The following is a 25,556-nucleotide window of genomic DNA, read 5'->3' on the forward strand; positions in this document are numbered from 1 at the left end:
GCTTCCTCTCCAAATTGAGTTCTAAAAGGCAAGGTTCTTACTTAGTCACCCATTGCAGTACTCAACCTTGCTGCTGGCCCCAAGCTGGCTTGGAGGGGGTGTGCATGAAAGAGTGCTACATCAGCCGGAGTCAGAGCCTTCCTCTGTCCTCCATGCAGATGGCAGCAGGGCGTGAGGTATTTGTGTCCTTTGCTCCCACTCCACTGTTAGCATCTCTGTCCCTCCACATTCCCCATTGAAATTCACTTCCTGTTGAAGGCAAAGAATACTAAAAAGTTAATTTCTTATGCTTATACATTTTCTTTATTTAAAAAATCGAGCATGGGGGCTCAGTTTTAAGGGAGGACAGGATGAGCTGAAGTTCTTGAGGGGACAACAGGGGTAAGATGCATGTGACCGTATGAGTTCCACAAGGCAAGTCATTGATGGGCAGTCATCAGTTGTAGGGATAGAAAACCTCCGAAGACCTTGTAGGGATGAAGCAGAATGATATGCAGAGCTCCTTTGTGTTCTCTAGTCTTCCTTTAGTTCCTGTTTGATAAATCCAAGTCTCTTCTTCCTTCAAACATGCCTTAGTCTATCTGGGCTGTTAAAACAAAATGCCATCAAGCAGCTGGCTTATGAACAACAGAGCTGTTTTTCTCACAAGCCAGAGGCTGTGAAGTCTGGGATAAAGGCCCCAGAAATTTCAGTGCTTACTGAAGGCCCTCATCCTGCTTCATAGATAGGCATTTGGAGGGCAGGAAGGCTTATAGGACAAAGATGTTCTTGGAAGCCTCTCTGCCCTGTCCTTAAGCTATAGACACACACACACACACACACACACACACACACACACACACACACACACGGCCTTGCCCCTCTCTATACCATCACAGAAGAATTGGACTCTAACTTATGAGATCTGAAGGTGTATAAAAATCCATTCTAAAGCCAAATCCCGCTGGCCTGAGAACCATTTTCCCCTGCTTTCTTTAGCACCCACTTCTGATGTTGCTGAGATGAAGGGATCTTTTGGAGTCTGCCTTGACCAATAGGGGAAGATGCTATCAGTCCACAAAACTGGGCCTAAGGCTCAACTTACAAAAGAAGAGAGCGCCGTCTTCTTAATCCGTACACCCAAAGCAGATACATTTATTTTGTTTATATAAAACTTTCCCCCCCACAGACATGAGGAGTGGTCACACTCAGAATCAAAGAGACACTGTTGGCCCAGCCTGTTATCCCTTCAAGTTAGGAATCTGTGCTCCGAAACAGCCTGCTCCAGGCGTAATAATCGCGCAGAACAAATGTTTGTAGCAAAGCATTTGAGGTTAAAATATTTGTAACGTAACATGAAATCTGTACGATAAAATATTTTTTTTAGACTTAGGAGGTTGATATGTAAATTCTTGAGACTATTATCAGGTATGAGAGAAAGATGATCCAAGCGTGACGTAGACTTCTCTCAGCCCAACCCAATCATGAGCTGTGCAACCTCAGTCCTCTCTCATGAAGTGGCCATAGAAAACATGGACGCTCTACAACTTACAGTGTAGCGATGCCCACTTATAAACCCATCACAGGCAAACAGATCTAAGTCAAAACACAGCCAACATGCCTAACTTTCCAAACATTGTAGCTAAGCCTTGCCAACTCCAACATGCCTAGCACATGTGCATACCTGCATACCCCAACAGCTGACTATGATGGCACACTTCTGTAATCCCAGACTCCAGACGCAGAGGAAGGAGAACTTCTGATAAATGGAGGCAAGCCTGGGCTACAGAGTCAGACCCTGTCTCAAAAAATAAATAAATAAACACCAGAAAAGTCATCAATAGTGTGGTTTGTAACACAATAAAGAGTGGCCATCTCAACTCTTTTGCCTGTACTACTGAAAGTAAAAACTGGAACTGTTGTATGGATATTATTTATGCTGTCATGGAGTTAACTAGAAATTATTATGTCCAGCCATTGTGAGCCAGGGACCATCTGTACGGTGAACCATTTTATGGTTTTAATTGCATATGCTTCTGCTAATTTTTCTTGAACATCCAATTGCCCTATCTCGTTATGAACGGTTGGCACAATGACAGTTGGTATTTCCTTTTCCCTCACGTGACCTCGCCCAACGATGGAAAATCAAGCACCTCTCTTGTTCTTCAGACAAATTGAATTTTATGTTCATTTTGTGTGGAGGATAAATATTTACGATGGAATTATCAGGACGTCGAGGCCCTGGGCTGCTCCTTTTGAGTAGCTCTCTGCAGTCCCAAGGCTATCTGGCTTGGAGAAACAGAGGAGTGGGGATGGAGGTCAGAGCCCTTTGTGTACCAACCAGCCTTTGTGATGTGCAGTGGAGAGGAATGTTCTTGGTATGTACAGTCCGGAGGCTTAGGGATTACAGAGCTGGAAGCAGGTTGCAAGATCTGCTTGATGAATGTGGCAGGCGTGTGAATTCTGTTCGGTCTTGCACCGTGACCTCGGGGGCTCTTCTCACGACTCTTGGGTAACACGGGCTTTGCTTCGTAGGCTCTCTGGTGAGGTGACTAATAGAGTAGGCTCGTGGACCTGACATGCTCACACAAAAAGCAGCATGTGCATGATGAAGCACTCAAGGGCCCTGCGTTCTTACCCCAGCCGCCAGGAAGACTGGGTGAGCCTACGGGCATGGATGAGCCTGCTTCTTTAATAGCTAGCGGTCTTTATATGGTTTGAAGGGAGCTTTCATTTGTTTGTGGGTTGGTCTTTAATGTGATCGAAATAAACACTTAAGGGAGTCCGCCGTGCTAACCATGTTCTGAAAGAATCGAAGCAAAACTAGGTGAGGGGGTCTGGCTGCTGGGTGTTTCTCAGTAGAATTGAGTGCTTTGTGGCTGCGGCCTCTAGGAAATCATGCGGCCTCTGATTCCAGTGGCAGCTAGAAATGAATCACCCTCAGGAGACCTCAGTAGCCCTGAGGTATGAGAGAGAAGCCCCGCCCCCTCCATTCTGCCTAGCCGTCTTAATAAACTCCGATTTGATCACATCAAGATGCGCTGCTCTCAGCAAACCTTCAAATAACACACTCCTGTCCTCGCAGAGACCCGTGTCTGCGGCTGCTTGGCATGGAGATAGTGAGCACACAAGACAAAAGTGAGCTTCCGATATGCACTTGATGCACACAATATAACATCCTCTGAGGTGGCGGTGGTATCTTGCAACCAGCCCTTCTCCAGCCTGTTCCCAGATGTCTGCTGCCTCTCTGATGCTGGTCATGGGAAGGCTTCCAGTGACTAGTGTCGTGCCTCTGAGTCTGCTGAGATTTTTCATGCTCAAGAGTTATTGTCACAAATATACTCCTTAAGCCTGAACCTGCTTTTAAGATAAGAGGTTCCTGCTGGGCGATGGTGGCGCACGCCTTTAATCCCAGCACTTGGGAGGCAGAGGCAGGTGGATTTCTGAGCTCGAGGCCAGACTGGTCTACAAAGTGAGTTCCAGGACAGCCAGGGCTATACAGAGAAACCCTGTCTCAAAACAAACAAACAAACAAACAAACAAACAAACAAACAAGACAGGAGGCTCCAATGGGAAGTTCAAACATGTGTCCCACTTTACCTTGACAGAAGGTGATTCGAACTAGTGACCTTGCTGTGTTGGTGGCGGTTATGGCTCCTGCTGCTGCTGCGGTTACAGAGTCTTCTCTCTCCGATTGTGCCATAGCAGAGCTTATGAATTTGGGGAGTGTAGAGGGCACCATCGTAATTCCAATGCCCTGGGCAGTTTAACTCTTGTCTCATAAGACTACATGTGATTACAGTGATAGGCTAAAAACCACCATAGCCTGATTTTTCATATTTTCTATAGGTCCCAGGGAGAACATGGACTTGCCATCCTTTCTTGAAATCCATATATGCCAAGCAGAATTTCTATCAGTTTTCAGGCCTGTTAAAACTTGCATACTTGAACTTGGTTCTCATGGCCTTGAGATGTGAGCGCAGTCACACATGCGCCATAGCTGTCCGCATATGAAAGTCAGAAGATGGGGTCAGAGCTCAGTCCTCACCTCCCACCTTGTTTGAGGCAGGGCTTCTCTGTGTAGCCCTGGCTGTCCTAGAATTCTCTCTGTAGGCCAGGCTGGCCTCGAACTCACAGAGCTCTGCCTGCCAAGAGTAAAGCTGTGCGCCACCATGCCTAGCTAGTTTGAGATTTTTTAAGGGTAAACTACAGGTAGGAATTCCTCATGAGAGAATCTAACACATACATATTAAATGTGAAATCGGCTATTTTTACATTTTTCCTTATCCACCCCTCCCAAACTAAAATATTCTATCTCTATTCTGTAAATGAGGTGGGCAGCCTTGGCTCTGGAAGAGCCATCTCATCTAACCATAGTGTGCCTGTCAGCGATGGCCAGGGCTGTGACTGACATTACTCACTGAATTTAGTTACCTTAGAGTTTCTATAGGATGAACCATCTAATTGCCTTGAGTTGTACAACTTCTAACCTGGTGAGAAACGTCCCCTTTATGGGCAAGAGAAAAGAGAGATCACCCAATGGCAGCTTGTTTGTTTTTATGGAAACAAAAGATTTCTGGTAGCCAGTGAAATTCTCCCTTTCAAATTCTGAGAGGTCTGGATATGGTTTTGGTTTTTTTTTTTTTTTTTTTTTTGGTTTTTTGTTTTTGTTTTGGTTTTTAAATTAATCTCAAAGCTGTAGTTAGACTTATCAGAACAATACCTGTGGTGGAACCTGCCACCCTGTTCGATACGTGAGTGTTTTGGCTCCCTGTATCCTACTGATGAGAATGGAAACCAGAGGTCTTTTTAAGGAGGGGTTGGCAGCCGCTCCTGATGCAGAGCAAGCCATGGCCCAGCAGCTGCATTCCTAGGTGCCGGCCTCAGAGATTTGTGCACAAATGCTCATGGAAACACTAGATTGAGTTGAGTATTGTTTGCCACAGTCCAGACTGGTACCTTTCCAGGTGCCCACAGAAAAGGGGATGAGCTATAATGGTAGCGTATCCAAGCACGGAATGCTGTGAGGCACTAAGAATAAAAACAGTGTAGTTGTATATAAGGTAGATCTCAAAGACTTTACATTCCTCCTTCTCTCCCATGTCCACGCCCCCTCCATCCACCCCCAGTACTGGGGGTTAAACCCCCGGGGGCCTCAAGCACACTAGGCAAGGGTTCTACCACAAACCTGTGTCCTCAGACTTAACTTGTGACCAAGGGGACTACAAGAAAGTGCAAAATGGGCTCAAGCGCTCACTAAACAAGCTCGAGGATCTGAATCCAAATCCCTGGAACCCACATAAAAAGCAAGGTGTGGTTTCATGCGCAACCATAGCCCCAGAGCTATGGGGGACAAAAACTGGAGGATTTCTGGCATTTGGTGACGGCCAGTCTAGCTGTAGGTTTAATGTCAAGTCCTTCTTGCCAGCGAGGCTGAGTCTCCCAAATCCAAGGAGAGACTCTAAGCATTTGAGCTCCAGAGCAGTACAAGCAAGCACTTCTCACTCTTACTATGAGGTGGTGTTTACAATGAACAAATCCAGCAAGGGAATGCACCTGGTGTTAGGTCTTATGAACGCTGTCTTTGGTCCTGTGAAAGGAGCCAAGTCTATTCCCCGCAGGCCTTTGCTTTTCCCACAGAGATAGTATGGGAAATGAGACATACCAGGGCATCCCCGTCATGTCCTGGCTTTTGAGTGTCTCTTATAGTTTATGTAAACCTTTCTAGAAGGGACCTGTGGGAAGAACATTCTGCCCTCTGACGTAGCCGGAGTTCCCAGGAAGCTTAGAACTTTCTTCCGCAGGCGCCCACAGTTCAGGGAGAGACCCTGTCTCAAAGGAATGAAGGGAAGAGTGGGGACAGGACAGGACACTGGTCACGGTCCTTCAGCCTCCGTTCATGTATGTGTAGGCACACACACACGTGCATACATGACACCTCCACTGCGTGCACATAGGACACATAGATGTAAGCTTGAAAACCAGCAAATCCAGCCTAGAAGGCTTGGAATGGAGCTTCCGTCAGGAAGCCATGGAGATCTCATGGAGTTGTAATCACAGTGGAGTCGGTTCCTAAGGGGCTGGAAGGTGGTCCCTTTTAAGTGCTAGCTACATAGATCTGATTGGTTTGTGAAAAAGTGTCACCCTGTCAATATATGGTATAAGCCCTTTACAATATACACTATGCTTCACTGAAATGCTTTGGGCAACTGTGCCTTTTATTCATGTAAATATTATACGTTTTACAAGGAGCTTCTCAGTATCCCTTGGGAAGCCACACTCCTGTCTCCTCTTTGCTCTGCACCATGCTCCCTTAGGGACATGGCTCAGGCTCCTCCAGGCACCGAGCTGGGCTCCACTTTCTTGTACAAGTGGCCTGTACCCGTGCCTGAGTGCTTACCTGAGCAGCTCTTGAGAGTCTTTTGTAACCACGCACACAGGTCTCCTCCCAACCCCCAATCTCTAGCATCTCCTCTCCTTTCTCCTCCATGGAAATCCCGCTGTCCCCCCCTTAGTCTCTGGATGTAGCAGCCATTTTGCTGGCAAAAGCATTCCTTCCATCCCCCACCCCCACCCCCCACCCCCGTTGTGAACTCTAAGCAACTAGGGGGGTCTCTGTGCTTTGACTGATAACTGACTTGTGATGGGCTCGTGTTGCTTGTGTCAGTGCCTTTCTCTGGATATCCTCCACCCAAACCTGACACAGTGTCCTTTCAGCCTGACTCCACTAGACCACAAAGTAGCAAAAGTTTCATTCCAAAGGAGGAAAGTATATTTTCTTTCTAGCAGGTGGCTTTGAGTAACCTCAAGGCCCATTGTCTAGCCACTGGAAGCCTGATATTCAGTACTGAGTATTTGTGTGTGTGTGTGTGTGTGTGTGTGTGTGTGTGTGTAATATCAGGTATATAAATATTGAGTATAATTTCACTGTCCTTGCTCTGTTCCTGTAACCAGTCCTGGTTCCCCTCCCTGGGATCTGGGTTCCCAGTTACAGTTTCCATTTTTTCTTACCCTGCCAACGTCCTCAGAGCTCTTCTTAGCCCATAAAGGCATCTCTCAACACTATCACTGGCCTGTGTGGATGCTACATGGATGTTCCTGGCATGCATATATCTAAATGATGATGTTTCATTGAAAAAGAAAGATATAAAATATATTTAGCATATCAGATAAATACAAAATGTTCGGGGAAGTGTCCATACACTTTGTAGAAAGACATGGGTCCTATACGCTTGATCCCCCTTGGATTTGGTCCACATTTTTGTTTTCGTTTTAGTTGTTGTTTTATCGAGACAGGGTTGCTTTGTGTAGCCCTGGCTGTCCAGGAACTCACCGTGCAGACCAGGATGGCCTCCAACTCAGAGAACCACCAGACTTTGTGCCTCCTGCGTCCTGACACTAAAGGCGTGGGTCACCACACCCAACTTTACAAGTTAGCATCCCTATGAAATGTGTCTCGGGAAAGAAAAAAACGTGGTAATATATGCATATTTATGAACTGCCCAGGTATGAGAAGTGGAATGTACCAGACCAACATTATTCATGACTCTTAGAGCCTAAGAGCCAGGAAGTCATTAAGTTTTATTGCTTGAAGCAATCTAACAAACTTTCCCAGGTTTTACCCATTTTTAAACGTTGGAGCTTGTTGCTTCGAGTAAAATTGAGATTTAAAAATACAAAATCACTTGTGGGACACTGGCCTCCAAAATGCTGGTGTGAGCCATCCTTCCATCAAGCCAGGACAATACAAATGAAGCCATTCCAGACATGACTCTTGGGTGCTCGCTGGACAAGCTGGAGGAAGTTTCCAAGTTCCTAAGTCATTTGGCCACTGTGTATTTGCCAACCAAATGACTCCCTCCCTGATGGCCTCACAAGAGTTTGCAGCTTCTCCATCCCCTCATGGGAGCCACGCCCTTCCCAGTGACTCTAACTTTCCCTAAAATCATTAAAACAAGTCTCAGTGAAGCTCTTCCCAATGCTTAAAAACCTCCAGTAAACCTTGGGTGTCTCCTAAAAAGTTGTAGTTTGTAGAAGTTTCTGTTGTTTTGTCTTTAATGAAAGCAATGTGAGCAAAGAATCTGAGTCAGGGGTAGAAGAACACTTACCCATCACCCAAAGGTCTAATAACATAATCTGTGTCCAGTGGTAGAAATAGTCACCAACATATAAATTGGTGATAACATTTTTATGATATGTTGATGGCTTTGGACATATATACTTTAGCATGGTACCTGTCAGGCCTGTGAGTGTCAGTTTTTGTCAACTGGACACAAACTAGTGTCACCTGGGAAGAGGTACCCCGACTGAGGAATTTCATCCACTGAAATTGTCTGTGGCCCTGTTGGTGAACATTTTCTTGATTCATGATTGATGCAGGAGGGCCCAGCCCTCAGTGGGTAGTGCGACCCTGGGCAGATGGCCCGGGCTTATATAAGAACGCAAGCTGAGCAAGCCATGGGGCACAGGCTCCAACACTGCTCCTCCATGGTTTCTGCTTCAAGTTCCTGCTTGAGTTTCTGCCTTCAAGGATAGACAACAACGTGGGAATGTAAGCCCGATAAATCCTTTCTGCCCCAAGCTGGTTTGGGTCAGTGTTTGATCACACCATCAGGAAGCAAAGTGAGATGCAGATGTAAACTTTCACAGTGCCATAAGAAACGAAACACTAACAAGCACAAGCTGCCTCCCTCAAACCAAGCAGGTGATTATTTTTTTACACATTGTGGGTTTTCTGCCTCATTTTAGCATCTCGTTTTCCCTTAAGCAGCCACGTTTGCTCTGTTCTTTGAGCTGCCTTGATTTAGTGCCGTTACCTCCAGAGGATCTGCTCGGTGCAACTTGAGTGAGCTAAGTTCCGTTTGGGACCATTGGGTTGATCGCTGTGATGTAAGCTGTGACTTTGAAGAGCCATGTGCGATCAGGAGGTGTCACGGGTACAGACGGCTGCTGATAACTACACAGCAAACATGGTTATGATAGAAAAGGCACCATGCTGGGGATGCTGTGACAATTACCAAAAGAGACGGAAGAGTCACCATGGTGATAGCGAACTCCATAGGTGTGGCAAGAATGGCAATGTCCCTCATAACCAAGATTCTTCCCCACATACATGTTAACATAGACAAAGTTGGAATGTCTTACAGATGTGAACATGCGCAAGCATAAATGAGTAGATACATATGAAGACAGGATGATTTTTTTTTCTGCTATCCCTTTACGAGGGTCATAGCGAGGCCCCTATAATGAAAGACAGATTGACAAGAGATAAGACAGAAATTATCCCTCTAATTCAGACGTTACTTACACATAAAGCACCTTATAAGACAATAAAAATTCAAAGAAATGTGTAAATGTCTATTGTGATGCTCAGGTCTGATAGAAGCGGACATTTCTGGCTGCAGAGACGGCTCAGTGATTGAGAATGCCGTTGTACTTGGGGAAGGTCCGGGATCTGTTCCCAGCATCCACCGAGATCATCTCACAGCTGCCTGTAATTTCAGTTCTAGCCTCTCCAGGCCTCTTTGAGCACCACAGGCACCCTGACATACACATAAGTTAAATAAGAGCAGGCATTCACGGGAGATTGATGGGGGCTTATCACCTAATGGGATGATGCCAGGAAAGTTTAACAAGACTTCTGACTTAAAAAAAAAAAAAAAGAGTAAAGAATATGTATGCGTTTTATTTTGAGTGTGAGAGTGCAGGTATGTGTCGAGGTCAGAGGTCAGTGCTCTCCTGCCTCCTTGTGGAACCCAAGGGTTGAACTCAGATTGTCAGGCCTGTGCGTAAGGTCCTCTGGCCGCTGATCCGTCTCACTAGCGTAAAAGGTTTGTTTATTTACCTTCTGCTGTGGTACATCTCTTCAGAAGCAAAGATGTTCCTTCCTTCATGGTCTAAGGGTGCCTCTGTGACGGGAGTCTTATGGCCTGCTCCAGGGGAAAAGGGTCAAGGGAGAGAAAGAGAGAGAGCGTGTGTGTTCTGCCATCTTCTGAGCATGCTAATTCTAGGGTTGTGTGTCTGACCCTACCATACAGACTCCCAGGGTGTTTGACAAGCGTGTTGGGGTGAATTCCTCTGGGGAAGGAACCATTCATTAATCTCCTTTGGATCAAACTGGTTTTGTGGAAAGAGTGGGCGAGGGCAGGAATCAGACTTGTTTAGCCACATTCCAGAAGTGGGAGTCTGTAGAGCTGGCTGTAAAGGCTAAACTTTGAAGTGAGCTGTAAGCCCTGGCTATTTGAGAAATGCAGTACCCATGATGCTCTCCTGAGATACGGGACTTGGTGACCTTGACTCTGAAACACAGTGATAGCTGTTGGATGCTTAATGTGGGGAAGCCTTAAGCAACACACAGACGGTCCTTTGTTGGTGGTTAGGCTTAGGATTTTTTAACCTGAGGATTGAGTTAACAGTGACACAGTCCGTTGAAACTGTACTGTAAATCTTAAATTCTGTTTGGAGATAGAGGACCACTATATAGAGCAGGCTGGCCTGGAACGTGTCACCCCCCTGCCTCGCAGCCTCACGTGCTAGGATTACAGGCACAGACCACATCAAGCTGATTTTTGAATTTCTGTCTTTTTTCCTAAGCTAGAGATATGCAATATTGCTCTCCCATCATGCTGGGTGGCGGCAGCAGTGAGCCCCAACTCCCCGGCAGCCATGAAACCTCTGGGGCTCTCAGTGGAGACTCCATAGTTAGGACTGTCAAATGCCCTTCAACTTCACAGTGCCTGTGCTGCAAGCAATTGTACCTGAGTTCATTCAGGTCTCCATTACCTGTATAGCTATGACTCTATGTGATGTGTTTATAAAAAAGATAAAGAGGTATAAGATATGTTCTATTGGGGTGTGGTGAGGTATGGGGGAAGGGGATGTCTCAGCAGGTCCACACCGCGGCATCCCCTCCCCCTGAGGGACCAGCCACATGGTGATATAGTATAAAATAGAGTTTATTCAGGGCATGAGGAGGGGAGTTAAGAGGATAGTAGAGCCAGAGAGGGGCAGAGAGAGGGAGAGGGAGTAAAGAAATAGAGGCCAGCCATGACCAAGTGGGGAGAGGGGCGAAGGGAATGGGGAGAGAAAGGGAGCAAGAGAGCAAGAGGCAAGAAGGCGAGAGGGAGGAGGGGGCAAGCAGCCCCTTTTATAGTGGGTCAGGCCAGGTAACTGTGGAATGGAGTTTAGACAGAATGCTAACGATACATGCTTACAACCCCAGCACTGGTGGACGGAAACAGGTGGATCTCCAGAGTTCACTACCCAGCCAAAAGTTCTCTTCAATGAGTGCCCTTGTCTCAGGGCAGTAAGGGAGATCGACAGAGCAAGACAGAGGAGGCATTGCACATCCTGCCCGGTCTCTACATGAGCAAGCACAGTCATGTTCACCTACATACTTATGTGCACGCATCACATACATACTCAGAGTGATAGACGATGAAAATTCGTCTTAAAGGAACTCTTTCCAAGGGGAGTAAAGTAAAATTTTGAAGTGGTACTGGCACATCATCTGCCGTTTAAGCAGCAGCCCCTAGTTTTTTACTCTCTGAGATGTAGGAGAAGGGTGTGGCGCCCAACAAGCATCCTGCTCGCTTGGATGAAATGCAGCATTGCCTTGTTATCACTGGGGAGGGCATGCAGCTTGTTGAGACTGTGAATAGCGTTCACACAGGAGATCCCCGTGTCACAAGTGGCTCCAGGTTAAGCTCCTTTGACCCCTGGTGACTTGGAAAGGTGAAGCAGCTCCAGTAGGTAGGAAGCTATCTAAGGAGTTGCCAACTAACCCAGAGGCATCAGTGTCCAGAGGCTCCCTGTACAGTAGCAGTAGCCAGTGGATCTCTTCTTTAATCAAGCTGGCAGTGGCTGTGAGGTCCTTGCTACCTGCCCCAGTGTTCTGAGTTCCCAAATGAAAGACACACACACACACACACACAGAGAGAGAGAGAGAGAGAGAGAGAGAGAGAGACAGACAGACAGACAGACAGACAGACAGACAGACAGACTTATATTTTAATGTGCCTTAAACAGCTCAGTGGCTGAGCCACTCACAAACCTCCACATAGCTAACACCTCCCTTATGATATTCCTGAGTTATTACTAAACTCTATATTCCATCATTGTTGCCCTAGACCCACTGGGGGATTGGAGAGCCTGGGGCTTCTCTTCCCTAGCTCTTACATGTTGGTTGTCTCTCTGCCCCTCCTTCTCAGGCGTGGCAGCTACTCCCCCCTACCCCCAGCCCATGGCGGCTCTATCTCTTCCTCTCCTTCCTAGGTTCCTAGCCTAAAAGTCCCACCTCTGTCTCCCTGCCCAACCATTGGCTGCTGGAGACTTTATTTATCAATCCAAACCAACTGCTTCTTACATGCAGACATGCTGATTGTCATGCAATTGTGAGGACCCAGTTAACATACTATAAGTAGCGTTAGACCAAATCCAGAACAAATACCAGCAAAAGTGGGCACATGGGTGCCTGGCTAAAGCACATCCAAGGGCCTACTCGTCCTTCTGCTAGGAGACAAAGCTCCTGGATCTCTGTGTATCTGCCCTTGGGGAGGAGAGGAGACTGTTACTCTTATCCATTGCTGTGTTCATAGCTGATGACCGGACCACAAGAAAATAAGTGTCTAAAAGTTATTTTAATATAAATTGCCTATGACACCGATGCTTGGTAGGCAAAGAGCCAAAGGAAAAACTTGTGCGCTCTGTGGCTAGTCATGTGTAAGACCGTTTGGAGAATGAAATGATAATAAAGTAAGAGAGTTAACATGACAAGAGCACATCAGTCATTGATGGTATCCGTGATGTTTCATCCACCGTGCCCAAAGCAAGCCGTCCCTCTGATGGGCTCCTCCCCTCCCCCTTCTCTGTGTCCTCTTTCTACCTCCCCCCATACTATCCTACCAAGCCCATCTCTAACTCCCGCCTCAGCCTCCTGAGTAGCAAAGATTACAAAGTGTGCTGCACAGTATCTGCCTGGAATAAGGGTCTTCTGACCTGTTTTCATCAGAAAGTCGGCTAAGCTCTGTGGCTTCGGGGAAAAAAGGATGGGAGCAGCCCTTCCCATCTCTACGAACCACGCATCACCCCCACTTCTTAGCACTGTGATGGATATCTGAAGTACATCAACTTAAAAGGAGAAAGACGTGCTATTTTGACTCACAAGTTTCGGAGGCTTAGGCGCACAGGTTGCTTGGGCTGATGCTCTTGAGTCTGTGTGAGGCAGAACATCACTGTAGAGAAATCGGTTCCCCTCTGGTAGCCAGGAAGCAAACAGATAAGAGGGTGCCTCTTTAAGAACACTTCCTTGGCCCCTTGATCACAGAACTTGCTTCCAGTAGGCCCCACCTCTCTTTTGAAATTAAAAAATAAAAATCATTTGGGGGTTTTTAGAGACCCTCAGATGTTTAGTCCAGGCTAGCCCTAAACCTTAACCTTCTGAGTACTGAGCTGACAGGCAAGCCCCACTACCTCCCTCTAGTGCCACAGGCTGGTGACCAGGTCTTCAGTCACTGGTCTTTATGGGACACTCTCAGATCATAGCTGCTCGCCACAGTTTCCTCAGAACGCAAGGCGCTGGCATTGAGCTCTCATACCCATCGCCCACTTGCCCTCTCCGTTACCCCAGTGGTGAAAGCCCCTGCTCTGAAAAGTGTGCTGTGGATTCGGTCCTGTTGTTGTTAATACACATTGTGCCGAGGATCTGGATAGACACAGTGTTGCAGATTTTGTGCCACTGTAGCAGAGTATTACTGACCGGGTACTCTATAAAGAACAGATTTTTTTTTTCCCTCCCAATCCCTGGAAGCACAAGGTCAAGGTATGGGATATGAGCTTTTTTCCTACATCCTCACGTGGCAGAAAGCAGGAGGGAAAGATGTTCAAATCCATGCCCCCAACCCTCAGTATGACGGCAGCAACTGCTCACAGCTGCAGAACCTTACTGTCCTGAACACCTCCCAGAAGCCTGTTCTCTGAAGTGCTAACAGCATATGACTTTGAGCCTGTTACACATACAGACTGCAGCACATACTCATTTACATAAACGTATATCATACAGAGTCACAACACACATAAGCCTCTACACTCGCCTATACCTACTTCTTTTTTTTTTGTTTTTCATTTTTTTAATATTTTTATTACATATTTTCCTCAATTACATTTCCAATGCTATCCCAAAAGTCCCCCATAGCGCCCCCCACTTCCCTACCCACCCATTCCCATTCTTTTGGCCCTGGCATTCCCCTATATTGGGGCATATAAAGTTTGCAAGTCCAATGGGCCTCTCTTTTCAATGATGGCCGACTAGGCCATCTTTCGATACATATGCAGCTAGAGACAAGAGCTCCGGGGTTCTGGTTAGTACATCATGTTGTTCCAACAATAGGGTTGCAGATCCCTTTAGCTCCTTGGGTACTTTCTCTAGCTTCTCCATTGGGAGCCCTGTGATACATCCAATAGCTGACTGTGAGCATCCACTTCTGTGTTTGCTAGGCCCCGGCATTGTCTCACAAGAGACAGCTATATTTGGGTCCTTTCAGCAAAATCTTGCTAGTGTATGCAATGGTGTCAGCGTTTAGAAGCTGATTATGGGATGGATCCCTGGATACGGCAGTCTCTAAATGGTCCATCCTTTCATCACAGTTACGAACTTTGTCTCTGTAACTCCTTCCCTGGGTGTTTTGTTCCCAATTCTAAGAAGGGGCACAGTGTCCACACTTTGGTCTCCATTCTTCTTGAGTTTCATGCGTTTAGCAAATTGTATCCTATATCTTGGGTATCCTAAGTTTTGGGCTAATATCCACTTATCAGTGAATACATATTGTGTGAGTTCTTTTGTGATTGTGTTACTTCACTCAAGATGATGCCCTCCAGGTCCATCCATTTGGCTAGGAATTTCATAAATTCATTCTTTTTAATAGCTGAGTAGTACTCCATTGTGTAAATGTACCATAATTTCTGTATCCATTCCTCTGTTGAGGGACATCTGGGTTCTTTCCAGCTTCTGGCTATTATAAATAGGGCTGCTATGAACATAGTGGAGCATGTGTCCTTCTTACCGGTTGGGACATCTTCTGGATATATGCCCAGGAGAGGTATTGCTGGATCCTCCGGTAGTACTATGTCCAATTTTCTGAGGAACCGCCAGACTGATTTCCAGAGTGGTTGTACAAGCTTGCAATCCCACCAACAATGGAGGAGTGTTCCTCTTTCTCCACATCCTCGCCAGCATCTGCTATCACCTGAATTTTTGATCTTAGCCATTCTGACTGGTGTGAGGTGGAATCTCAGGGTTGTTTTGATTTGCATTTCCCTGATTATTAAGGATGTTGAACATTTTTTCAGGTGCTTCTCTGCCATTCGGTATTCCTCAGGTGAGAATTTTTTGTTCAGTTCTTTTTCCATTTTTTAATGGGGTTATTTGACTTTCTGGAGTCCACCTTCTTGAGTTCTTTATATATATTGGATATTAGTCCCTTATCTGATTTAGGATAGGTGAAGATCCTTTCCCAATCTGTTGGTGGTTTTTTTGTCTTATTGATGGTGTCTTTAGCCTTGCAGAAGCTTTGCAGTTTCATGAGGTCCCACTTGTCAATTCTCGATCTTACAGCACAAGCCATTACTGTTCTATTCAAGAATTTTTCCCCTGTGCCCATATCTTCAAGGCTTTTCCCCACTTTCTCCTCTATAAGTTTCAGTGTCTCTGGTTTTATGTGAAGTTCCTTGATCCACTTAGACTTGACCTTAGTACAAGGAGATAGGAATGGATCGATTCGCATTCTTCTACATGTTAACAACCAGTTGTGCCAGCACCATTTGTTGAAAATGCTGTCTTTCTTCCACTGGATGTTTTTAGCTCCCTTGTCAAAGATCAAGTGACCGTAGGTGTGTGGGTTCATTTCTGGGTCTTCAATTCTATTCCATTGGTCTATTTGTCTGTCACTATACCAGTACCATGCAGTTTTTATCACAATTGCTCTGTAGTAAAGCTTTAGGTCCGGCATGGTGATTCCACCAGAGGTTCTTTTATCCTTGAGAAGAGTTTTTGCTATCCTAGGTTTTTTGTTATTCCAGATGAATTTGCAGATTGCACTTTCTAATTCGTTGAAGAATTGATTTGGAATTTTGATGGGGATTGCATTGAATCTGTAGATTGCTTTTGGCAAGATAGCCATTTTTACAATGTTGATCCTGCCAATCCATGAGCATGGGAGATCTTTCCATCTTCTGAGATCTTCTATAATTTCTTTCTTCAGAGACTTGAAGTTTTTAATTATACAGATCTTTCACTTCCTTAGTTAGAGTCACGCCAAGATATTTTATATTATTTGTGACTATTGAGAAGGGTGTTGTTTCCCTAATTTCTTTCTCAGCCTGTTTATTCTTTGTGTAGAGAAAGGCCATTGATTTGTTTGAGTTAATTTTATATCCAGCTACTTCACCGAAGCTGTTTATCAGGCTTAGGAGTTCTCTGGTGGAAATTTTAGGGTCACTTATATATACTATCATATCATCTGCCAAAAGTGATATTTTGACTTCATCTTTTCCAATTTGTATCCCTTTGATCTCCTTTTGTTGTCGAATTGCTCTGGCTAGGACTTCAAGTACAATGTTGAATAGGTATGGAGAAAGTGGACAGCCTTGTCTAGTCCCTGATTTTAGAGGGATTGCTTCAAGCTTCTCACCATTTACTTTGATGTTGGCTACTGGTTTGCTGTAGATTGCTTTTATCATGGTTAGGTATGGGTCTTGAATTCCTGATCTTTCCAAGACTTTTATCATGAATGGGTGTTGGATCTTGTCAAATGCTTTTTCCGCATCTAACGAGATGACCATGTGGTTTTTGTCTTTGAGTTTGTTTATATACTGGATTACGTTGATGGATTTACGTATATTGAACCATCCCTGCATCCCTGGGATGAAACCTACTTGGTCAGGATGGATGATTGTTTTGATGTGTTCTTGGATTCGGTTAGCAAGAACTTTATTGAGGATTTTTGCATCAATATTCATAAGGGATATTGGTCTGAAGTTTTCTATCTTTGTTGGGTCTTTTTGTGGTTTAGGTATCAGAGTAATTGTGGCTTCATAGAATGAGTTGGGTAGAGTACCTTCTGTTTCTATTTTGTGGAATAGTTTGTGAAGAACTGGGATTAGATGTTCTTTGAAGGTCTGATAGAACTCTGCACTAAACCCATCTGGTCCTGGGCTTTTTTTAGTTGGGAGACTATTAATGACTGCTTCTATTTCTTTGGGGGATATAGGGCTGTTTAGATCATTAACCTGATCTTGATTCAACTTTGGTACCTGGTATCTGTCTAGGAACTTCTCCATTTCATCCAGGTTCTCCAGTTTTGTTGAGTATAGCCTTTGGTAGAAGGATCTGATGGTGTTTTGGATGTCTTCAGGATCTGTTGTTATGTCTCCTTTTTCATTTCTGATTTTGTTAATTAGGATGCTTTCCCTGTGCCCTCTAGTGAGTCTGGCTAAGGGTTTATCTATCTTGTTGATTTTCTCAAAGAACCAGCTCCTTGATTGGTTGATTCTTTGAATAGTTCTTCTTGTTTCCACTTGGTTGATTTCGCCCCTGAGTTTGATTATTTCCTGCCGTCTACTCCTCTTGGGTGAATTTGCTTCCTTTTGTTCTAGTGCTTTTAGGTATGTTGTCAAGCTGCTAATGTGTGCTCTCTCTAGTTTCCTTTTGGAGGCACTCAGAGCTATGAGTTTTCCTCTTAGAAATGCTTTCATTGCGTCCCATAAGTTTGGGTATGTTGTGGCTTCATTTTCATTGAACTCTAAAAAGTCCTTAATTTCTTTCTTTATTCCTTCCTTGACCAAGGTATCATTGAGAAGAGTGTTGTTCAGTTTCCACGTGAAGGTTGTTTTTCATTTTTGAGACAGGGTCTCTTTGCTTCTGGAACTCGCTCTATAGACCAGGCTGGCCTCTAACTCAGAGATCCACATGCTTTAGCCCCCTAAGTGCTGGGATTAAAGACGTGCGCTGTCACTGCCTGGCTTGTGCCTGTTTCTTAATAACCTGCTTCTTTACAGGTAAATCAAGTGTGTTAGGGCATCTGTGAGTTCATACTACTTAGTTTTGTATTGAGGGGTTTGTCTGGTTTTTGTTTTTTTTGGTTTTTTTTAATTACTGTGAGACTGTCAGATGCATCCTTGTACCGTGCCATGTGCAGCTCTGTGTTGTATTTATTTTTAACTGCCACTTCAGATTTCGTGATCTAAGAGCAGACACCAGCAAGGCTTTGGGGGGCCTCTTACCATCTGTGTAAGCATGTGGGGGTGTCGACAGCCCACACAGGGTGGGTGGGAATTTCAATCGGGGTGTTTAGCTCGGGCCCAGAACCACCCAGTCCTAGCTCATGCATTGGATTTGGTGCCTTGACTTTTTAAGGCCTGTTCCTTTGGGTTTTGTTTTAGTTTGGTTTGTTGCTTGTTCGTTTTGATTGGTCTTTAAATATTTGGAAGTGAACTTTTTAAAAGATTCGTTTATTTTTACTTTCTGGGTATGAGTCTTCTACCTGTAAGTGTGATTATGTACTGCATACATGTATGGTACATGCGAAGGTCAGGAAAGGGCATCCACTTCCCTGGAGTTGGAGTTACGGGTGATTCCGAGGCCCTTTGTAAGCACTGGACACCAAACCCATATCCTTGTACTTAAACTGCTGAGCCATGGCTCCTGCCCCGTCTCCTTGTTTTTTAAGTTGCGTCCATGTCACGGGGTTTGTGGGATGGTTGAGTGAGATACGGAAGGTGAAGTACTTGTATAAAGCAAATGTAACCCCTAAATCAGTCAGTCCAACCTGGGGGTAGGAAATGGACCAGACCTCCATGCTGGTACAGCTTTGCAGTCGGGAAAGGATGAGGGTACATGAGGGATGCCCCTGCCTGTTACTCCCCAAGGTCAGTTCTGTGCTTTCTGTTCCTGTTTGTATGTCGTTTTGCTTTATTTCGTTTTTTGGATTTTTTAAGATTTATTTATTTATTATATGTAAGTACACTGTAGCTGTCTTCAGAAACCCCAGAAGAAGGCGTCAGATCCCATTACAGATGGTTGTGAACCACCATGTAGTTGCTGGGATTTGAACTCGGGACCTTCGGAAGAGCAGTCAGTGCTTTTAACCGCTGAGCCATCACTCCAGCCCTTTGTTTTGTTTTTAAGACAGGGTTTCTCTGTATAGTCCTGGCTGTCCGAACTCACTCTGTAGACCAGGCTAACCTCAAACTCACAGAGATCTGCCTGCCTCTGCCTCTCAGTACACACTACTACCCCCAACACCAGTGGATCAACTCTAAAGAGCAACAACATCCTAACTATCCTTTGGGCGTGGCTACTGCATAGGCACATCACTGGCACAGTCACACAGGGCCTTGTGTTTAGTGTCATGCACTCCTGTCCCTGTGTTGAAATTCTCTACTTTGGTTCTAGGGCCGACAAATTAAGTAGTGGTTCCTCCTGCCCTGAGATTTTTGGAAGGAAATCGTAATGAGAGAACTCAGAAAGCACTAAGCATTCGAAATCATTACATGGAGTTAAAAGTCACCTTTCTCTGTCTTTGTCCCTCTGTGTGTGTGTGTGTGTGTGCTTGCGCATGGGTGAGGACATGCCAAAGTGAATGTGTGGAGATCAGAGGTCAGGTACCAGTTCTTACCTTCAACCCTGTTTGAGCCAGGGTTGAGCTCTCGGGGTGAGCTTCCAAGCTCCTGCCTCTTGGCCTCGCATCTCACTGAGGAGCACTGGCATAGCAACCACACATGACCACGCCCAGCTTGACCTGGGTTTGGGGACTTGAACTCGGGGCTTCATGGTGTACTATTTTACCTACTTAGCCATCTCTCCAGCCTTCGTTGTTTTCCATGAGCAAATACAATCGCGATGAGCGCATTTAAGATATCTAATTATGAAAATGTCAGTTATAATGTCACTTTAAAGACAATGAAACCAGGGCTCAAGAGATTAAAGAACTCATTAAGATCACAAAATTTGTGATGCAGAGCTCATTGGCTTTGAGCAGCACCTGCTCCATGGCGTGTTCATTTTCTTCCTACCCAGGAAGCTTTATATCCATGAAACCTGGCGTTTAAACATCCCTGTTACCGATCAGAGCCCCTCAGAGTGGGCATGGCTCCTGTACGGGCTGCCTTTGTGTCAACTTGATACAAGCTGGAGTTATCACAGAGAAAGGAGCCTCCCTTGAGGAAATGCCTCCATGGGATCATTTTCTCAATTAGTGATCAAGAGGGGAGGGCCCATCGTGAGTGGTGCCATCCCTGGACTAGTAGTCTTGGGTTCTATAAGAAAGCAAGCTGAGCAAGCCAGTAAGTAACATCCCTCCATGGCCTCTGCATCAGCTCCTGCTTTCTGACCTGCTTGAGTTCCAGTCCTGACTTCCTTTATTGATGAACAGCAGTGTGGAAGTGTAAGCTGAATAAACCCTTTCCTTCCCAACTTGCTTCTTGGTCCTGATATCTGTGCAGGAATAGAAACCCTGACTAAGATGGCTCCTACTAGATCTGGAGCCATTTGGAGTCCTACTGGACAGGAAGACAAAATCTCTTCATCGTCAGTCCTCCTCCCCGTGTCTTGCCATCCTCACTGCTCTGCCTGGAACTCCTGCGTGAGAGATGCACAGCCTGGCAATAGTTCAGCTTGCTTCCTTCCTTCCTGACAGCAAGAACTTCTGGAGGCGCTCTCTAGTACTTCCAGATCATAAGCATCAGTGGAGATCTGCTGCCTCGGGAAAGAGGCTGTGGGAAATGCATGCCTGGTGTAGGTTGATCATCCCCGATCCCAAAACCCAAAATCAGAAATGCTCCCAAACCTAAAAATGTTTTGAGTGCTGACATAATGCACTAAGTGGAAAATTCCACACTTGACCTCATACGACGGGTTGTAGTCCGAACACATAACTGAAGCCTTCAGGCTGTGTGTATAATAGGTTTCTGAAACATAAATGAATTTCATATAAACTTGGGTCCTAGCCCTAAGATTTCACATTATGTATCTGGAAGTACTCCACTTGTGACCCCCTCCCCCCACAAATACTCCCTGCCCTAAGCATTTCAGGTAAATGATACTCAGCTTGTTTCAGTTAACAGAGGAGGTGGCCATCTGTTCTGTGACAGGAATCCCTTGCCTCCCTACAGTGACTGGCCATGATGAACCCTGCCCACTCCTCCCTGCCATAAGGAGAGCCAAGCTCTCATGCAAGAATTGGGCATGGTGTGCCACGGTTCTAACACAGGCATGAGGGTCTGTGGCTTCAGTGGGGAAGTTGGAATGTGACCAGTCCATCTCTTGGATAGCTAGGTTTGCCTTTTAACCGTAACCATGAGACTGCTCTTTCAAAACAACCCTGGGTATGGCTGTGTGCTGGAGACTCTTGTAAGATGAACATAGATTTACAGGGAGGGAAAAGGAGAAGCCATCTGTTGCGGGGAGGGAGGAGGAATAGTCTGGGGTGAGGGGGGGGAGACAACTACAGGGCCATCTGAAGGAGGAATGGGCCCAGCAGACGCTCCTGTCTGTGTGTCTAGTCCCGCTGGGAGGGATCTGAGTCTTGTGTGTTCTGGAGACTCTCTTGCAGATTTTCAAAGGCAAATCCATGGGAGGTTCTGTTAAACTAGAAGAGAGCTGAGGTGGGTAGGGAGGAGTCAGGGTGACCTTGCTGGCCTCAGTCTGGCCAGCATACATTCCGGAAAGTAAAACCATCTTGAATTTGAACTGCAATCTGAACTTTGAGGAAGCCTGCTCTCTTCCCTAAGCCATGGGCTGTGTGCTCCTTTGATTACAATTAATACATCAAATGCACGCCTTTGATTACAATTAACTTATCGAGTGCCACAGCGACAGCCCTGGTAAGTCCTGGGCAGAGTTTTTATTTACTCGCCCTCTGTTACTGTTTTAAGTTCTGAAATGTATCTACTTCCTTCAACATAGAAGACAGTTTTCCTGTTTTTGAAGTGAGGCTTGTCTCAATTTGCTAAACATACTCGAGTTTTATTTTGTCTTCTAAAATCTGTCTGTGGCTTTTTCTTTTCTTTTCTTTTTTTTCTTTTTTCTTTCTGCTATTAGGCGTTCATGCAGCCTCACTTGCTGGGAAATGAGTTCACACATTTGGAGTTTCCAAGGAGAGTGCAGAGGAAGGAACTCGGGAAGAAGATGCTGTACCGGGACTTTAATATGACAGGCTGGTAAGAAGTCACTTCCCTGTGCCTAGGCACCACCACGTCATGTAAAATCGACAGCACAAATGCAGCCAGGGACCTGGGCTCACAGTGAAGGACAAGAGTCCACAGCCACCTAGGACCGGTGCTTGGATCTCCTGTGTGACTTTGCCTCTGCCTTTCCGAGGCGCTCCTCAGGGACACCTGGTATGGTGAACCTGACTCCATTCCTGACTCACGTGACCCAGTCATTTGGAAGCTGTGTGTGTGTGTCTAGACAGAGACACACACACACAAACACACACACACACACACTCATACACAATATTTTTAGAACATCAAGGAACGAGAAGGGCACAAGAGAATGTGACTTAGTGAGCCATGTGGGCTTGAGTTTGAATTTCAGTTCATGAGTTTCTGAATGAATGAGATGGGTAAACTAACCCAAGAGCCTATTTATATTTCATGGATAAAGTATGAAAAAGGTATCACCTTCAAAGAGTCACTGTGAAGCCTGAGGGAGATGAGCTATTTTCTTTACAGGTGCCCCTCTGTATCCTTGAGAGATTTATCAGCTCCAGGGTCCTCTACAGGTATCTAAAATCGGACACTATCCAAGTCCCTCATAGAAATGGCACACTGTCTGCATTTAGTCTATGCATAGCTTCCCTTTACATTTCAAGTCCTTGAAGACTACTTAAAATACTCAACTCAAGGTAAATGCTATGTGAGTGGTTGGTATATCATTTAAGAAATTATGACAAGGAAAAAATTCTGGGCATTTTTACTACATATGCTTTTTAAAATATATATTCCATCTGGGAATGGTTGAATATAGACTTATACAACCCACATAGAGTAAGGATATATTTTATTACATTCCGAATGAAATAAGAGCTCTTGGCATGGCGTGCTCTGTTCCCCAAACACACCTATACAAGCACCAAGACCATGGTCTACAGCTGACCAGTGTTGGCTAAGACCTTACTCTTTCCGTCAGAATAATGGGCGGAATGATGGACTTAGGTGAAACACGGTTGGTGTGAGAGAGCACCACCTCGCACGTTGAAGTGAGGGTATGTGATGCGCTCTTCCGCCCTGAGATCCTAGTGAAGGAGCCTCTTGCCAACCTGAAGGGCAGCAGAAGATGGAGGCAGCTTGCTCTTTCTTCACCATGTTGCCAACTTTGTTGGCAGGAGATATATCATCTTCTCTTCATTGGTCAAAACGGTTGTAACAGATGGTCATAGCCCAGATTGCCCTGATGATGACATTGAACCTGGGGGTCTGGGACACATAGTGTCATAAAGGAACAAGTTCAGCTACCCGAGGAGGACAGAGATTGGTCTGAAAGATTTCTGATGGTCCTTGGGTGTTTTATTTTTGTCTTTTGCTAAGTGGAGAAGCAGATCCCAAATCCAACCTACTTTTCCTCCTCTCGGACGAAATCAGTAAGCCATGCTAGAGAGCCGGCGGCTGCTTGCCGTCTGTGTCTGCGAATTATAATTTAAAACGGACGCACGTCCTTGTCTCAGCACTGTGGCTGCCTCCAGAGTGCCCGGGGCACTGTGTGGTGTGAAGTCACAGGAGACTCTGTGTGGCCCACAGAGCCTAAAAGATTTGCCCCAACTCCAAAACAGGGGTAAATTTTTCCGTAGAGCTCATGATATTTACAGCTGTGAGTTTTTAAGTCCTAGAGTCGTCATTCGAACATCTTCTAATACACTTGTGTCCAATCTTGAAAATGAGCACTTCTTATTAAAAATCAAGTATAAGGTTTGATAGCACATGGAGGACTTTAGATAAAAGTATTTTTGGAATTTGGAAATACAGGGCGAGGAGTATATGGGAATGTATGCAATTGTGAGTGCAGGAAAGAAGAATCCATCTAAAATGATAAGGTAGGGCATAATCTAAATTCGGTGGTGTGTGTGTGTGTGTGTGTGTGTGTGAAGGGAACAGACTGAGGTGGTATTGATGGAGACGTGGGAAGCTAGGCAGCAATTTAGATTTCCTGTGGGATGCTATAAGCTGCTCTGTGTATTCCTGGGGACAATTAAATGAAAGGGATGTCTTCAGGAGGTTATATTAAGGGAAGGGTGGGATAAACTGACTTTAGAAAGCGGACTCAGGTACCCAGAGGGAGAGTGGTATAGGCAGACTCTATAGACATAGATAAGAGGCGAGGTCTCCCAGCACAGATATGAGGGTGCAAACAGGAAATGATAATGGAAATGGACAGGAAACAAAGTGACTTAGGTGTGCATGCAAAGTGTGAGTCGGACCAGTCAGTGGCCTGTTTAAATGTCTTCTCAGACAGTGTATAACCAGCGCGCAGACCAGTGCTTGTCACAGAGCAGCAGGTATCCCAGGATGAAGGAGGCTGAGGGGCAGGTCAGATAGTGAGTGAGAAGGACTGAGGTGTTCTTCAAGATATGTTGAAATTGAGGTGAGGTGTTTGCTCATTCTTTCTAAACCAGGGTGAGAATTGGGTGGAAACCCAAGGCATCAATACCGTGCCTCTGTTGTCCTAGGAAGAGTGTCTTTGTGGCAGATACCTGGTGTGTTCCTCCACTCAGGGTGGAGAGGTGGTGTCCCGTTTCTTACTGGCTTTGGAAAGCACTTTGGAGGATAGGAGTCATCAATTTAATAGACAAGACACTTTCAAAGGCTGTAACTATTCTCTCAAACTGTGTGATGAGGTTAGGGGTTTTATGTTCCTTTTTCGGTCTCTCAATTTTTGGAGTGGCTCATATATCACTCCCTTTAACAAGGCTAAAGTGCCCTACATTTTGTAATTTTTTAAACGTAAGTTCAAGGACTCGATTATATCCGACTTCCTATGCACGTCACATAGCAGTGGGTGGGCGGACCCTTTGCTAGACAGGTTTCAGAGAAACCTTCTTCTCCCATCCCCACTCCCATGTATGTGTGAGCCTGATGCTACGCACAGAACCCATGAGCTGCTTTTAATTGCGTGGAACTTCACCGAAGGCACTAAATAATTGAGTAGCCAAGACTGGGAATGGCTTCTTCAGTCAGACAGGATTTGATTTGCTTCCAGGGTAATTCCCAGGGTGGCCGTTGATTTACAGGCGTGGCTATGAACTGGATTTATGTAGGTCTTTGTGTGTTTCCTACCTGGGCTTTCTTTTGAGTTGAAAACAGGAGGAACTTGGGGAGTTCCAAACCCATTTACAGGGCAGCCGATGTAAATCACACTTCTGACCCAAGTAGAATAAGTTGCTCTTGAATGTGTTCTCAACACTCTAACAGAAGGCTTCAGATCATGCACAGTTGTTTTGTTTTTGTTTTGTGTAGCACATTTATTTGTTTGTTTATTTGGTGGTGGGGGGAACGAGGTTGAAAAGGGTCTCACATAGCCTAAACCG

The 25,556-nt window shown here is 45.4% G+C and overlaps 1 protein-coding gene across 1 annotated transcript in view; it reads left to right on the forward strand.

Moving 5' to 3' along the window:
• Positions 1–25,556, forward strand: part of Ppm1h (protein phosphatase, Mg2+/Mn2+ dependent 1H) — a 273,399-nt gene that overhangs the window by 188,676 nt on the left and 59,167 nt on the right. Inside the window, exon 6 of the mRNA XM_021174330.3 lies at positions 22,073–22,191. Within this exon, the coding sequence (XP_021029989.1) occupies positions 22,073–22,191 (119 nt within the window). The remainder of the gene's footprint in view (positions 1–22,072; positions 22,192–25,556) is intronic.

This window comes from Mus caroli, unplaced genomic scaffold (genome assembly GCF_978045245.1).
Source record: "Mus caroli unplaced genomic scaffold, Mus_caroli_1 scaffold_9, whole genome shotgun sequence".
NCBI classification, from domain to species: domain Eukaryota; kingdom Metazoa; phylum Chordata; class Mammalia; order Rodentia; family Muridae; genus Mus; species Mus caroli.